At 52.6% G+C, this 16,762-nt stretch overlaps 1 protein-coding gene across 2 annotated transcripts; it reads left to right on the top strand.

Annotated features, from left to right (window-relative positions):
* Positions 1-728: 728 nt before the first annotated feature.
* Etv4 (ETS variant transcription factor 4) lies at positions 729-15,556 on the top strand. 2 transcript variants are annotated; one of them, XM_036195718.1, is made up of 13 exons: positions 729-925; positions 1,406-1,516; positions 1,713-1,806; positions 2,033-2,080; positions 8,524-8,577; positions 9,927-10,053; positions 11,090-11,254; positions 11,435-11,703; positions 13,386-13,460; positions 13,608-13,676; positions 13,866-14,038; positions 14,290-14,391; positions 14,695-15,556. In XM_036195718.1, the coding sequence occupies exons 2-13, from the start codon at positions 1,457-1,459 to the stop codon at positions 14,917-14,919; spliced, it is 1,461 nt and encodes a 486-aa protein (XP_036051611.1). In that variant the 5' UTR covers positions 729-925; positions 1,406-1,456; the 3' UTR covers positions 14,920-15,556. The 2 variants fall into 2 exon arrangements, with proteins under 2 accessions (XP_036051611.1, XP_036051612.1); XM_036195719.1 differs by lacking the exon at positions 729-925 and adding an exon at positions 1,189-1,244 and having other exon boundaries at positions 14,695-15,547.
* Positions 15,557-16,762: the final 1,206 nt, after the last annotated feature.

Here is a 16,762-nt window from a genome sequence, read left to right as displayed (position 1 = left end):
ACATTTGCTGAGCACCAAGTGTGCGGCTATTGTTTTCACACAGCTTAATTCACTTGAGCTCATGGTCTCATCAGGCTGCACAGAAGACGGTGACCGGTTTGACACGCTAATGCCCAGCAATATTGACTAGCTGAGTTACCTCAGGTGAGGAACAACATCCCTTTCTTAGCTCTCTTCCATTTTCACTCGTAAAATAAAATGGAAACAATAGCTCCGCGGCACCAGGTTATGGGAAGGAAATGAGCACGTGGAGGCAGAGCGCTTCATAAATGCTAGTTACTATGGTTCCTTTGGGCACACAAGTTCGTTTGCCTCCCCCTCCCCCCAGGGCACACAGACGTGTTCGCACTCCCACGTACGCACAGATGCACAGAGGTGTGTGCTAATGCCAGCGGGAGGAGCTCAGGGCTCCTCAGACCCTAAAGCCCACGCCGGAACCTGTAGAGAAGCTGCCCGGTCCTCAGCTTCCCTCTTTTTTCTCAATTCTTTATGAATGAACTGAGGCCGAAAGGAGTTTATTTTTTTATGAATGGAAGTCCAAGAAGTGAATGAGGCCGGGAGACAGCCCCTACATTCTGATTGGCCTCCGTGGATGGGAAACTCCGCCCTCAAGCCAGGCTAGGCGAGTCTGCGGATTGGCGGGCGTGCCCGGCCCTGGGGTTTCATTCACAAAAGTCAATGAAACAAAGGGAACCCGGGGGGCTGGGGGGGGGGGGGGGGGGGGAGGCTAAGGCAAAGGAAATGCACCAATCAGCTGCTCCCCAGGGCTCACAACTGTCTGCTGCGCCCGGAAAACAAGCCGGGGCTCTGGGGACCCGGGGCTCAGGCCGCCTCGCTCTGGCCTAGCCCCTCCACCTTAGTTGTATCATCCCCCGGGCATGCTGAGCATCCCCCCGCGGCTCCTGCACAGACGCGCGGGCCTCAGGTGAAGCTGCGGAAGGGGAAGGAAGGGAGAGTGTCTGTGATTCCCCGCTTCGTCTCCCACACACCACTCTATTCGGCGCCCGCTTCCGCACATTCCGGGGCGGGGGTGGGGGGCGTCGGGATTCGGGGCTGGAGGGGGCGCCTGAGTTATGGGCGTGCGAATGGTGTGCGCCTTGAGCGCGCGCGCGCGCGCGCACACACACACACACACACACACACACACACACTCACACGCACGCACACACACGTCTTATGTAACCTAGCTCGGGCTGAGCAGGGCTGCAGAAAGCAGACACGCCGACCCCAGCTCGCGGGAGCAGGTGGGACCTCCTTTGGCGGGAGGGGAGTGGCGGTGGCGGCGCTCGGCCGCGCAGGTCCCAGCGAGTCGGAGAAGTTTCACTGTCCGACCCGCTGCCTCGCGATCGCCCCCTCCCCCCGCAGCGCTCCCGGGACCGTGTACGAACTGCCTCCCCCCTCCCAGGTCTCTGCCTCCGCGCGGGGGCCCGGCCGTGTGGCCGGAGGGAGCGGCCGGATGGAGCGGAGGATGAAAGGCGGATACTTGGACCAGCGAGTGCCTTACACCTTCTGCAGCGTGAGCGCCTCGCCGGCCTCCACGCCCGCCCCCGCCCCGCACCCCGCCCCTACTCGCTCCACAGCCCCCTCCCGGGGGGGGGTCTCAGTGGGGTCCAGGGCGGCCTAGCCCTTGAGCCACCCGGGGAACCCACCCCCACCCCCAAGCTAGACTCCTTAGGGTGATTCGGGGGCATTCTCCCCCCTCCTTCCAGCAGAAATCTCCCGGAAATGGGAGCTTGGGCGAAGCGCTGATGGTCCCGCAGGGGAAGCTCATGGACCCGGGCTCCCTGCCGCCTTCCGACTCCGAAGGTAAAGAACCAGACTTAACTGCGACCCCTATCCTCAACCCACACACATCCCAAAGCTCTGTCCTGGACCTCTCCAACCCACGTTTCCCCAAAAGTCAAACCACCTAGAGGACTCTGATCATTCTTCTCCGTCCCTTATCCCCAGTGGGGAGGCTGTAACCCGGGCTAGGCAGGTCTCTCCCTGTATCCTGTCCACCTCATCACCAATTCCAATATTCACCCAGCAGATCTCTTCCAGGATCTCAGTCACTTCCAAGAGACGTGGCTCGCTGAAGGTGAGTAGTTTTGTTGTCTTCCTAGAATTTAGAAGTGGGGCTTGGGGGTCTTTTCTGTCTCAAGGAGTCCTTCAGCTCCCCTCCCCCAGCCCCTAACTACTTAAGTCTCCCCAGTGCCCAGTGTGGACACATATCGATATTTATTTTCTCACCCCGAGCCAGGCTTGTATAACTAGGCCTGGGGATGAATCAGACTATTGTGTGGGGTATTTGCTTATTTGAATGGAACTTGGCCCCAGGCCCGTTTTTCCTGGTTGAAAATTTCATTTGCAAAGTTTGTTTGGCAGGAGGCTCCAGGCCTAGGTGTAGTGTTGGGGTGTTGAGATGTTTAAAGAGAGCAGTGAGGAACAGGAGACATAGGAGGAATTTGTTACCTATCTTCTGGAACTGCGAGAACATTGGTTTTTACTTCCTTTCACTTTCTAACTCCAAGAGCCAATTTACTGCCCAAGCCAAAGAAACAACCAAAGTTTCAATAATTCTTTTCTTGGCACTTTGGCAGAGAAGACTCAGGGCTGCCTCCCCAAATAGCCTTGATTATAATTCCAGTGGCAACTGGTCCTCCATCCATCTCTCCTGAATACCTCCACCCCCAGGCAAATGCCCCCCTTCCTGTATGCTGGTGGGTCGGTTGTGAGCTGGCCAGGATGGGGTCAGTGGCCCAGCCTGGGCTGGGTGGAGTAGTGTGTCCTATTGGATCCTAGTTGGTGTTTTGGTGAGGTTATTTAGCCTGAGGGTGTCGCTGGCAGGGCTGCCAGAAGAAGGAGGCATGGTGATTTACAGGCCCTGAGATTCAGGAAGGGTTAACACCCCTATCTTAGCCAACACCCCCTTTGTGTTCATACTCTAAAACTAAGAAACCGAAAGTGAATTCTTTCTTGAGGTCTTTTCTCTTCCTGTGGGCTTTCCCATTCCTCCACTCTGAGTACCTTTCTTTTGGAATTTAAAAGCCCCAAATCCACCTCTCTCAGGATTCTCTATAGGAGTGGCTTGGATGAGAAGAAAGACCACTAAGCAGAGCTGTGGGATGAGATGTTTTGGCCATCCATCTCTCTCTCTCTCTCTCTCTCTCTCTCTCCCTCCCTCCCTCCCTCCCTCCCTCTCTCTCTCTCTCTCTCTCTCTCACACACACACACACACACACCACATTATTTATTACTACTACTACTATTATTATTATTGAAGATTGATTGTTTAGTATGGAGTTCATCTTCCAAAAAAAATGGAATGGGGAGTGGGTGGGTTCTGGGGTATTGAGTATCTTCCTCAGCTGAGTGCCCAGCTCCTACTTACATGAAGAGCTTTGTTGGGTAGGCTGACCCCAGTTGAAGAACTCAGGGTTCCCATGATCTCTTAAGGACCCCCTTTTTTTACCACCTGATTTGGGTCTGGTTCTCTGGGTTCCCGTTCCTTCCCGTCAGCTGAGGGTCCCCATGGTGGTCAGATCCCAGGCTGTGAGTTAGCTCAGGATGGCATTTTGTCAGTACTTGGTCCATTTGGGTGACAAGGGATGGAAAATGCTCTCTTCATCCAACCATGGGAGCTCCTCCCCTTGGTGGTGGGTCTGGTGACAGTCCATGTGTCTGTCTGTGTGTTAGTATGACAGCAAGTGTGTGTGCAAGCTTGCATGTGCGCACGCGTGCATGTGTGTGTTACATACTGCTGCCTTGGGAGTCCCTGTACATTTAAATCCAGTGGGTGGGGAGGTGGGGGTGGGGAATGCAAGGGGGGGCTGGGATCTCCTTGGTTCCTTCTCCTTCCTCCTGAGGGAGCAGCTCAGGTTCCCAGCTGGCGATGGATGGCCAGGCCTGAGGGGGGGATGCTGAGGCCACTCGCTCCTCACTCTCTCTGCGGAAACAGATGCAGCTGCCGGGGTCCTGTCCCCCTGCACCATCCCAACATCACCCCAATCTCCTTTCCTGCCTCTTCCCACCAGGTCAGTGGCCCCCCTTACAATCCAAAGGGGTGACAGGGAGGGACGAGCTCCTTTGGAAACTTGCCAGTAGTGGGGGACATCAGGAGGAATGGGGCCCAGAGCCCAACCTCCCCTCTCTTAGCTTGGTTTCTTCCTAAAACCTCAATTTGGAGAGAAACAGTGAATTCTTACAGTGTGGGTGGGGCAGTGAAGATTTGGAGGTGGTGGTGACCAGGCTGAACCCAAGCAGAGGTAGAGAGAAGTGGACGTGGCTTCTGGAATATCGGCTGCTGACTGGGCTTTTGGGGTCACTATTGGTAAGGCTCTTCTGAGGCAGTATACACATCTTCGGGGTCGGGATTTTTCTGCGTAGAAGGATGAGCTGAGCCAAAGAGGGTCATCTGGTTTCTGGGTGCCTGTGATCAGTTGAGATGTTGGGGAAAGGATCAGGCTGCCACCGAGAAACCCAGGCTCCGGCAGACTGCGCTAAGATGTGGTGGTTATGTAAAAGATTTGTGGATCTGGTGGAGAGTCCCTTTGTAGGACTGTCAGGAGCCTTCAAGAACCATTAGGGACAATGACTCTGGTCTCTTTGGTAGTTGGGAACACTACCTGAGCTCTGTACACCCTTTGTATGAAGTGTGTGGGGGGGGGGCCTGTGAATTTCTACAAGACTTGTGGATAGATTTGGGGTCCTTGACGCTGCTATTCTGCGTGTAAAATTGTTGGTGTTGCATCATAAATGGTAATAATACCGATTTTCCTAGGATGAGAATGGTTTATAGCTTCTATCAGAATTTTAAGGGATGGATCTGGCTCATCCTCTCACAAGAATTACCGCAGCCAAACACCCCACCCCTTCAAGGGCGACCCTCCCCTGGGCCCTTTGACCTCCTTATCTATAGAGACCAAAAGAGACCCCCTGTGAGGAGAGAAAACATGGAGGGTGCTTTCACCCCTATGTTTTCTCAGAATGAAGTACAAGGAATTTGGAAAGAGTGTGCATACACTCTGGTGTCTGGGGGGCTCAGTCTGTTGGGGTGGGAGGGGGTTCATCCTCAGTTCTCTCGCTAGTCTTTCCTAGTTCAGTGCCTCTTCCATCTTTCTATTTCCTCCCCTTCCAGGAGGTTCCTGGAGAGGAATGTCCCCTCTACATATAGAGAACTGGTTCCTTCCAAAATAGAGGCTGCCAGGGTGGGGGCAGGGTGCGGGGTGGGGAATGCTACCATTCACTCTTATCACGCCCAGAGGATGACATCCCTTTGTGGGATACATGGTAGCTAGCTTGTGATAGCCTCTAATGCTTAGCTGGTTGAATTTCCCATTTCTTCTGGAGCCCATCTTTGGGGTCCCCCTGGCTTCCTGTTGAAGGGACAGTCCCTGAATATTCTGCGTGTGTGTGTGTGTGTGTGTGTGTGTGTGTGTGTGTGTGTGTGTATGCTTGTGAGTTACACTGGGTGTACACACACACACACACACACACACACACACACACACGAGTACACACACACCTCCCTTAATCATCTGCCATGTCCCCACCGAGATAGTCTCTTTTTAGTGCCAGTGGAGTTGGGGACAGACTCTGGCACACTGGCTTAGCAGCCAAAACAGAGCCGAGTCAACAAATAGAATGGTGCATGTTCAATACCAAACATGGTAATTAAAATTTCCTCTGCTCTCTAGGAACGTAAGGTTCTGCTTCTGTTCCTATTTCTACCCTCGTTGATAGTCTCTGGGTGACTGAGGGCCCTGTGGTACCTCTGTGGGAGAGGGCCAGTATTGGGAAAGCTGAGCAGGCAGTAGGGCTCACTCCCCATTCTGGGACAAGAATAGCGTCATCTTTGGGGGTTCAGTCTGTGTGGTGAAGAGAGCTCTCTTCTGGGGGTTCTGGATAAACTTCCAAGCTTGAGGCAGGAGGAAAGGTCAGATGACCCACAGGGCTCTCTAGCCCAGTGGCGTCAGCAGATGCCCCCAGCCCATTACCTCACTGGAAACGGGTAGTTAATGAGGCCCCAAGAGGGGCTCCAGAGTACGTCAGTTACCCCCTGCCAAGTTCTGCACCCCTTCCTTGCCCTCAGGGACCCACCCTCCTTGCCTAAGTAGCAGGGAGGGAAGCACCACTTAGCCTGTTTGTCTCAGCCACCTTCAGGGTGTCTGTCACCTTTGATTGGGCCAGGAGACTGGCAGGAAGAAGTGTATCCTTCCCTTTGACTAGTGCTCTCCAAATGAGCCAGCTGCCAGGGCCATTTACTGCAAATCTGCATGCCTGGCCCACCTCTGTCTGAGAGAATGACTTTCCAGATTTGAGGACTAGAAACCTGGGAACCAGTGGGGATAACAACACCAGGTGATTCTTCAGTCAGGCTAACCAGGGGACAGCCTCTGGGGAGTGTAGTTGGGCTTCCAAAAAGCTGGGGACTTACGTATACTTTTGCCTTGGGATTTAGCATCTTTGGAATTGTAGTGCACTGATCTAAGTAAGTTCTTAACTACTGGAGACTTCTGGTTCTTAAACTCCCTCACGCCAGTCTCTCTATCGAAAATCTAATCATGTAAGCCAGATATGATGTTGCATAGGCCTGTAATTACAATCCTTAGGAAGCTGAAGCAGGAAGATGGTGAATTTAGAATTTAAGGCCAGCCTGGAGTACCTAGGAAGATCTTGTCTCAAAAAGAAAACAAGGGCTGGAGGGGTGGGGGGTTCATAAGGACCTTGATTCAACCACCACCATTGCAATAAGTAAATAAGTAAAAATCAACTATAAACCTATTATCTGCAATCACTCAGTATACCTCTGACATTTGAAGCAAGCATTTGATCACAGCTGGAGCATCCTTGTAAGATGAGCTTTTCCGGTGGTGTGCCAACGCTGGTGGTAGCTGGTATGTAGAGAGGAATAGCTGCAGGGTAAGGGGAGGGTTGCTTGGCTTAGGCTCGCCCTGCCTTCGGAATCTGTGGTGCTTGCTAGCTCCTCCCAGCCTGAGGATGAGTCTCATTGGATGCTTATTCATAAATAATGATCATTCAGTATCTGGTCTGAATGCTAGGTAGTCATCTGAAGAAGGAAAGGCCCTTGTCCACACAGCTTAACTTCCTGGTGAAGAGATGAACACTAACTAACATGTGAATACACATTAATAAGATGGAGGGGGGCGGTGCCAGCTGAGACAGAAAGCCAAAAGGGACAGTTTTGCTTTGAGTGGTCAGAGAAGGCCTCTGATAAGCCTGGCAGGGGGCCCATGTGCAACCCTAGCATTCCAGGCAGAGTCAGGAAGATGCTGAGTTTCAGGTCAGCATGGGCTACATAGTGAGATCCTGAACAGAGCAGAGGATCTAGGGGGTGGGAAGACCCAGCTCAGCAAGCCTGAGGGCCAAAGGAGACCAAGGTGCTAGGGCCTATCAGCAGCAAGGAGAGGCAGGCCAGAGAGACAAGAGGAGGCCAAGGGTAGGAGTTCAGATTTCACATTTTAAGGGAGAGCGCAAAGCGATTTGGTTTCTGTTGTCCAAAGATCACCCTGCCAGCTGGGCGGGCTGCAGAGCCTGGAGTTGGTGAATGGGGAAACACAGGGTCCTGTGGCCAAGAGCTGAGCCTGTGTGCTTACATGGCTACCCTCATCTTACACGCCTCACCAGCCACTCTGAAGTCCGAGTCTTTTATCTTGCAATTTCGACATTGTCCAGTCTGTGAGCAGTCTCCAGGGAGTGACAGTCCAGTCTCCTGGGTCATGAGTTCCATTGTCCCGCTTCAGACCCACTATTATCCTAGACAGTCAGGAAGCCCTTCTTTGTGTCTGTCCTTCTTTCTGCTGTGATTCTTTTTCCCCCTTGATAGAGAGGCAAAAGTAAACAAGAATGACGGAGCCCATTGAGGTACCCTCTGGTACAGAGATGCTGGCCCTTGGAGAGTGCTCCCTGGACCTCCAGGCTTGGAAAGCCTGCCTTTCCCTTGGCTACACATCAATGATGAGATGGTATCTCCAACTTCCTCCTGCCCTCTTTTTACCTTCTTTTCACATCTCTGCAGCTGTTCTCCCCCCACCCCCCATCCCCTTTCCTAGGCTCCAGAGCTCTCCTATGTCTCCAAAGCACCTGGGAAATTATTTGAAGTGAAGACTCGTGGGCCCTTCCCAAATTCAGAATTTCCTCATCAGATTCCAGGTCCACAGGATCCCACAGTTTATATATAGTTCCTGCTCACTCCGATAGCACTCTGCTGTGAGCCCTGACAAAGCCTTGTAAACTTTGAAGGGCAAGTCCACTTACACTTCAGAAAAATGGAGGGACCAGGGACCAAACATCTAGGCAAAGACTGGAGTCTTCTCAGACAAGTTCTGAGAGTCCTCCCTGGAGCCTTCATCAGCAGGGGCTGGAGGGTGCAGGACCTAGGATGGAGTGACCCTTGGTCTAAGGAAAGCTCTTGACTGCCTCAAGGCTGGAGCTAATCTTCAGGGTGGCAACAATGGTGTCTTCCTGGGGCTGCCACTTTGCACAGCCACACCCCAGACTCACTGTAGCCTCTCTCTGCAGCTCAGGTACCAGACAGCGATGAACAGTTCGTTCCTGATTTCCATTCAGAAAACTGTGAGTAGTGAATGCTGGGTCCAGGGGTAGGGGGTGGGGATCAGAGAACGACAGGAAGTGAGTCATGGGGGGCAGAGAGTCACCCAGAGGAGAGCAGTTTGCTCTCCCCTAAAGACAGGGTGAAGGTCAGGGCTCCTCATCCTGGAATATGGACCCCAAGACAAACGCAGTGACTGGAGATGAAGACCTTGGTTCCCCTGTGGAGTTGTAGCTGTGTGACCTGGAACAGAGAGATGCTCTCTCTCTCCAGCCAAAGCCAGGGACTTGAGACAGCTAAGCAGGACCCAGACCCATTGTTCTGTTATTCTCTTTAGCACTGGTGATGTTGCCCCAGAAAAGATTTGTCAGTGTCTTTGGAGAGTCTGGGGTTGGGTAAAAATGGGATGGTGAGTGGTACTGCAAAAATATCCTATGATGTTCAAGACATCCCCTACATCTGACCCCAAGTCGCAAGTGTCACTGCTGAGAAACAATGCTTGGCCAGGTAGGGTGGCCCACACCTGCAATCTGGAGGACAGTGAGCTTAAGACCACTCTGGATACATAGCAAGGCCTTGCCTCAAATGAAAAAAAGCTGCCTGGTGTGGTGCTTTTAATCCTAGTACTTGGGAGGCAGAGGCAAGCAGATCTCTGTGAATTTGAGGACAGCCAGGGCTACACAGAGAAACCCTGTCTTGAAAAAAAACAAAAAAGAAAGGAAATGTGAGAAAGGATGTTTGGATATCAGGTACTGCTCTCAGCTGTCATCACCCATGAAATAAAACAGGCACGAGAATGGAATACAGCAGACCTCAGAAGTGTGGATTCCAGGGCATCTGATGGGCCTGCACTCACACCAGGGCTCAGCCACAGTGGTAGCTGGACTCTGAGAACCCAGCAAGCGCCCAGAAAAGGCCAATGCTCCTCACAGATAATTAGGAGCATGTGTATGTTACTCAGCTGACAAACAAGTGGGCTAATCGCCAGACGCCCTCAGAAAACCAAAGCATCTTTATAGCCCCAAATAAGAAAACATGTCTCTCACTTGGAATTTTCCAGGGCACTCAGGAAAGCCAAAGGCCCTGGGTCTAACATGCTCACTTTTATGAAGGTGTTTTCTTGGCTTGGGGTGTGCGTGTTAACTCTTAGATGGTTCCCTTGGTTAATACCAGATGTTAGCCTAATGTGTAAAACTAGTCATACCAGGAGTAACCAGGATGTTCCGAAAGCGTCAACTTCGGTGTTCAGAGAACGAGAGCCGGAAGGGAGGGTACTGCACCAGCAACCTAACCCGCCCTCAGAACGCTGGGGTGTCACAAGCCCTGGCGGCCTCCATGTGACCCTCGGGCTTTGCCCTGTCCTACCCCACAGTAGCTTTCCATAGCCCCACCACCAGGATCAAGAAGGAGCCCCAGAGTCCCCGCCCAGAGCCCGCCCTGTCCTGCAGCAGGAAGCCCCCACTCCCCTACCGCCATGGAGAGCAGTGCCTTTACTCCAGGTGAGTGTGGGGAAGTCTGGGCCAAGGTGTCAGGAAGGCCGAGGCGAGGCTTCCTTGAGGGTTGGGGGAGGGGAGGGCAGCCCTGAGCTGAGGCAGCTGTAGGGCTGTAGGTTGGACGATGGAGGGTTGCCTAATTCCTCTGGGTAACAGCAGGAGGCACCACACAGTTGACAGATGGCCCCCAGTGCGCTGAGGCCTGAGCACAAGGAGTCCTACTCAAACCAGTTGCTCTGGGCCTCAGAGAGATATTGTCAAGCTAAGGGGCTCAGTTCATGGGTTAAGAAAAGGAATTCACTTAGATAGGCATGATGGCATGTGCTTGAGGCAGGAGGGTTGTGAGTTTGGGGTCAGCTTTAGCTCCATACAGAGGTTCAGGTCAAGCAAAACCCTTTGGGGGTAGAAATAAAAGAATTCGCCTGGGGGCTGGGAATGTAGCTAAATCAGCAGCCTGCTTGTCTTGTGTGCACCACATAAACCTGGCGGGTGATGATGTGCATGTAATCTTAGCAGTTGTGAGGAGGAAAAAAAGAGAATCAATTTGGAGGTCATTGTCTGGAGAGTTTGAGGCCACCCTGGGCTACATGAAGCTTTATCTTAAACGAACAAAACAAAACACCCTTCCTACCACTTGGGAGGCAGAGGCCTGCCTGGTCTACAGAGTGAATTCTAGGATAGCCAGGGATACACAGAGAAACCCTGTCTCAAAAATACAATAAGTAGGCAAATAAAATTGCTGGGCAGTAGTGGTATATGCCTTTAATCCCAGCACTCAGGAGGCAGAGGCAGGCGGATCTCTTGAGTTTGAGGCCAGCCTGGTCCACAGAGGGAGTTCTAGGACTACCTAGAGTATGATACCTGTCACCTGGCGGGGGGAGGCACAAACCCCAAAAGTTTAAATAAATATAAAAATAAATAAATTTCACCCAGCTCCTCTACTCCTGCAATTGTAATAATCACTTCCTGGGGGGATGAAGGGTAAAACAGATGGTTACCTAGTTTCTCTGTCCCCTCATTCCCATCTCCCCTTCAATTCCAGTGCCTATGACTCCCCCAGACAAATCGGCATCAAGTCCCCCGCCCCCGGTGCCCCTGGACAGTCGCCCCTGCAGCCCTTTGCCAGGGCAGAACAACAGCAGAGTCTCCTGAGATCCTCCAGCTCTTCCCAGTCCCACCCTGGCCACGGGTACCTTGGTGAGCACAGGTAAGGAGACAGATCCACAGTACCGAGGGACCCAGGCCTCGCCAGGCAGTCTGGGCTCAGTTCCCTAGTTCTCTGTAGAGACCTGGCTGGGAGGAGAGGAGAACCTGTCAGCAAGTGATAGGCTCAAGGGGACCTAATGGAAGATTCTCTTTTCTTCCTTCTCCATCCATTCACATCCAGCTCCGTCTTCCAGCAGCCTCTGGACATGTGCCACTCCTTCACATCTCCTCAGGGAGGGGGCCGGGAACCTCTCCCAGCCCCCTACCAACACCAGCTGTCGGAGCCCTGCCCAGCCTACCCCCAGCAGAGCTTCAAGCAGGAGTACCATGATCCCCTGTATGAACAGGCTGGCCAGCCGGCTTCGAGCCAGGGTGGGGTCAGTGGGCACAGGTACCCAGGGGCGGGGGTGTTGATCAAGCAGGAGCGCACAGACTTCTCCTATGACTCAGGTAAGAGACTCTGGGGGGTCACTGGGGGTGGGTTGGTGGTGGCAAGTACTCCTATGAGCAGTGAGTGAGGTTAAGCAAAGGTCCCTAGAAGGTTTGTGCCTTTCCATGGTCCATAATCAGTTCATAATCCAGCTCATTCACGGTTTAAAAAATATATTCTAAAGAATGATCATTTTCTAGCCAGCTGACATTCAGATAAAATGATAGGGTGTATAGCACCTTTGCCCTTATAGCTTTTGGCAATAAGAAGGGGTGGGCATTTACTTCTGTTAGAGGTTTGGGAGTTTTAATTAACACACTAAGACCCAGAGTACTGTGCCTGGAACAAGAGTATGCAGCCAGAGGATACAAAATAAGATTCATTATTAGTCCTTGTCTCCAGGAGCTGAACATGTGTACCCCGTAATTCAAGCACTTAGGAAGTGGAGGCAGGATAATCATCAGCATCAAGGGTAGCCTGGACTAGTGTCTATAAAAAAAAAAATTATCCGTGGTTGTTCATTCCTATTAATGCCAGCATTAAGGAGGGGAGGGCAGATAGTTGGCCATGAGTTTAAGACTAGCCTGAGCTACATAATGAATTTCAGGCCAGCCTGGGCTACAGAAGTGAGACCTTGTCTCAAAATAAATGGGGGGCAGGACACAAGAATGCTGCAGAGCTGGCTGGAATTGTAGAATTTTTCTTTTCCTGGTGCCCACAGTATTTCCGGGGTCAGGGGCTGAACCACAAACCCCCGGCAGCTCCAGGGAGAACAGGATAGGGTGCTTCCCCTTCCTCACACCTTGGCTGTTAACACCACTCCCCACCCCCGCCCCCAGCCTGGTGAAGTGGCGGCTGGGAGAGGGAGATGCTGGGTTGCTGACCTTCAAAGGCTGGAGACCGGAGGGATCGTGTTACTTGCCCTTGAACTCCTGCCCCTCCTCCCTCCGCTTCCCTGAATGGAGTCAGGAATTCCATTCACAAAATGGAGGCATGAATGAACCCTCCCTCCTGTCTCCTCCCCCGAGGTGTCGGGTGTCAGCGGCTCATTCATAGGTGGGAGTGGAGGGGGCGGGAAAGGGTTGCAACTTGAAGCGTGGCTTCACACAGTCGCTTTCCCTAGGTGGAGCTGGGAGGTTTCAGTTTTATGGCGTGGAACCCAGTAGAATGCTCTTAGACCCGAGAAAAATCCGCCCTGCGCTCTTCTCTCTCACTTTCTCTCTCTCTCTCTGTCTGTGTGTGTGTGTGTGTGTGTGTGTGTGTGTGTGTGTGAGAGAGAGAGAGAGAGAGAGAGAGAGAGAAACAGAAACAAAAACAGACTCTTGGGCTTGGAACCTGACCTGCTGACCGGACATGTGCCCATTCAGAGGAAGTCTTAGACAACCCTTCCCAACCCCCGGACGTTCATTTCTCACCCCCTCCTTCCCCTGAACTCACAGGAAACAGCTGCTCCCTGGAATCTTGGGCCTTGCGGAACAGGCTGCCTGGTCCCAGCTGCTGCCCCCATGCCCTCAAACTGGGGGCCTCAAGCCTCCCAGCTCCCTCTGGGTGAACTTCCCCTGGGATTTGGTAGGAAAAGGACAGTCGCTGCACGGCAGGCCAGCGACACGAACTTCTTGAGTGTGCATAGGGCTTTTCCCTCCCCAGCTTCTCCGCTTTGCTTCAGCCACTTAACAGCATCACCCATTCTTTCCTCCCCCAGATGTCCCTGGGTGTGCATCCATGTACCTCCACGCAGAGGGCTTCTCTGGGCCCTCTCCAGGCGATGGAGTGATGGGTAAGGCAGCCCCTTCCTTTCCTGGCTAAGGCCTCCTAATAGGGGGAGGGATCCTTGCATGGGGAGAGTCACCCATGCCTTTAGATTCTGTGGGGTCTCCAATCAGTGAACCCTCAGATCTGAGCAATCCCCAACTTCCTCCACAAGGTTATGGCTATGAGAAATCTCTTCGACCATTCCCAGATGATGTCTGCATCGTCCCTGAAAAATTTGAAGGTCAGCGAAGTGTCTGCATAGGAGGGTGGGGGCCCTTCTTCTCCATCCCTGTCACACTGTGCCCTATAAGAGTCACATTTCACTGTTGGGAGAGGTCGGGACACTCAGCAAAGTTTGGGGACATCCCATGGGGAAGGGAAGGAGGTCGGATAGGGGATATGTACCTCACACCTACTTCCGCTTTCCCAGGAGACATCAAGCAGGAGGGGGTCGGAGCTTTCCGGGAGGGGCCACCCTACCAGCGCCGGGGTGCCTTGCAACTGTGGCAGTTTCTGGTGGCCCTGCTGGATGACCCGACCAATGCTCACTTCATTGCTTGGACAGGCCGGGGGATGGAGTTTAAACTAATTGAACCTGAAGAGGTGGGTCTTGGTTCCCACCCTTCCTCTCCAGCACCTCAGGAACCTCAAGAGGAGACTACTGATGGTACTTGCCTTCACTGTCACCTTCCAGCTGCCTGACCTAGTTCTCGCCAAGCCTGAGTCAGTTGTGTAGTAACAAGACAAGATTATCTCAGCACCAAGAATCTCCAATGCGCTTTCCACCCTCCCCTACCCCCCATTTTTCCTCAGAGATGGCATCTCCACCCAAATACTTTGTCTCTTGTCCCCAGGTCGCCAGGCTCTGGGGCATCCAGAAGAACCGGCCAGCCATGAATTATGACAAGCTGAGTCGCTCACTGAGATACTATTATGAGAAAGGCATCATGCAGAAGGTCCGGTGAGGTCTAACATGACCATGAGGAGGGGTGTGAGGAGGGGGAACACATTTCTTAGCAGGTTTGTGGGAACAGGAAAATCCCAGTTCCTCTGTAAAGTTGCTAAACAGTGACTGAGCGGTCCCTAAGCATGCTGAGATTGAAACATGTGAATACTGAAGAGAGTGGGTTTCAAGAGGAACCAGTGGGGGAAGGCAAGGGGTCCTGATGTGTTTCTGTGACCATGAGAAGGGCAGGGTCTTCTAAATTCCCTACTGAGGCAGGGTACACATGTCTGGCCTGACAGCCCTTTCTCCACAGGTGGCTGGTGAACGCTACGTGTACAAGTTTGTGTGTGAGCCCGAGGCCCTGTTCTCTCTGGCCTTCCCAGATAATCAGCGTCCAGCTTTGAAAGCCGAGTTTGACCGGCCAGTCAGTGAGGAGGACACAGTCCCTTTGTCCCACTTGGATGAGAGCCCTGTCTACCTCCCAGAACTGGCTGGCCCTGCTCAGCCCTTTAGCCACAAAGGTGGATATTCTTACTAGGCCCCAGTGGCTTCCCTTTGCCATGAGTGGGGCTGCCCAGTGTACATATCAACAGATTTGGTGTTGGGGAAGCCCTCATGCTCATACCCACACAAGTTTCTAGGGTCAGCTCTCCACTATCCCATCTTATTCCTGGCCAGACTCGGCTGCTAACCAGAGTCTGCAGGAAGGACAGGGGAGGCAGGACAAGTCTAAAGGTGGCAGCGCTGAAGTCCACTGTGGTTCACCTCTGCCCTCAGGAGTTCAGCTTGGCCTCTGCCTAGGTCTTACTCGGAGGCAGTACCCCATTCCCACTACAGAGAACCAGTGTTTGTTCTGTTCCGGGGACAGACAAGGGGCTTCGAAACTTTTATTATGGCAGCAGGGCCAAGGGGTTCCTGGGACACCCCCACTTCTCCTGCTGTGGGAGACGGAAGCCTGGCTTCTGGGCTCTGCCCTGAGCTGGGATCCTGTGCTCTTGGTGCTGTGCTCTTGGTGGCAGGAGCAGGTGGGAGGCAGCTGGGGTGGGTGTTAGGTAGAGGCAGGGACAGAGAGGTGCTCCAAGGGGTCTTCTGGCTTTCAGCCCTAGGCCTACCCATGCCTAATTCCACCTTCACCTCATCTGCCAGACCTTAATAAACACCTCTGCTTCTCCTGTTAGTTTTGTTTGCTCTTTGTTTCTGTGAGGCAAGATCTAGGGTGGGAAGAGCTATGGCGATAAAGCAGATGACCAGGGTCTGAAGTCTGTCCCAAGGCCTTACATGACCACATGTGATGATGCCCTGTTACTGGATTCTAGCTCAGGCCCTCCCTCGCAGGTCTGGAGAAAAGCAAGCCCCTCTGGCCCTTGGTTTTCCTCTAGAAAATGGACTTGGTGAAATCTGCTCTTCCTCAGCCCAGGATCATTTGAAGATCCAGAAATAATGGAGGTGGTACTTTTTAACCCAGATGGGGCCCTTGACTGTCCCTTGGCTGTCCTGTCCCCAGGGAGACACCAGTCTATGGCTTTGTGATCCTAGTTGCTCCCGCAACCTGGAGACCATATTTATCCTAACTGATTGTCCTTCCCTCTACACCAGCTCTAGGTTGCTGCTTTTACTGAGGTCAGGGACAAGTGTTTAGAGAATGGAAAAAGAGAAAGGTACTCAAACAAGACGCTGCAGGGGAAGAGGTGACAGCAGGTTCTGGGTAGGCTTTTTAGGGGGGTGGCAAACATTCTCCTAAGACCAGTCCTGGGGTGGCAGAAACATCACAGGGTATGACTGAGGAGCTGTGACAGGCAGATCAGGAAGAGGAAAGGGAAGATTCTGTATCTAGAACCAGCTTTCTAGAACTTGGCTCAGTTAAAAACAAGTCCATTCAGTGGAAAGCCAACTGCTACCCACAAATAGAAGGCACCGCTTTTTCCTAGAAACACCGAAAATCAATGTAGTGACTCACTCAGTTCGGAACTAGAGGAAGAAAACCAATTCTGGGGGTTAAAAGTTTTAGGCCACGCAGGCTGATTCTGTGGGTGAGGGTTGCTTGCTTCCTGCCAACCCTAGCTACCCGAGTTCTAACCCCAGTATTCACGTGGTGGAGAGAGAGAGAACAAACTCCCTAGGATGTCCTCTCACCTCCATACACATGCACATAGTGGCCAAGAAGATTCCAGTTCTGTGCATAAGACCCACCCACATATCTCCTGGCTCTCAATCCTTAGAAATACTGGCTTGAGAATGAATGAGAGACAAGGGCCTGGAGAGGAGACTCGGCTATTGAAAGTACTGGGGACTCTTGCAAAGGGTTTCATTCTCAGCAGCCACATGACAGACAGCTCACAAGCATTTGTAACTTGAATTTCGGGGGATCTGGTACCTTCTTC

This window comes from Onychomys torridus, chromosome 8 (genome assembly GCF_903995425.1).
Source record: "Onychomys torridus chromosome 8, mOncTor1.1, whole genome shotgun sequence".
NCBI lineage: Eukaryota > Metazoa > Chordata > Mammalia > Rodentia > Cricetidae > Onychomys > Onychomys torridus.
This window is presented reverse-complemented; position numbering and strand designations above follow the sequence as displayed.

Coding starts and splice junctions, on each gene's coding strand:
- Etv4 (XM_036195718.1), top strand. CDS start 1,457: ATGGAGCGGAGGATGAAAGGCGGATACTTGGACCAGCGAGTGCCTTAC. Junction 1,517..1,712: donor TGCCTTACACCTTCTGCAGC/GTGAGCGCCTCG, acceptor TCCTTCCAGCAG/AAATCTCCCGGAAATGGGAG. Junction 14,392..14,694: donor AGAAAGGCATCATGCAGAAG/GTCCGGTGAGGT, acceptor CTTTCTCCACAG/GTGGCTGGTGAACGCTACGT.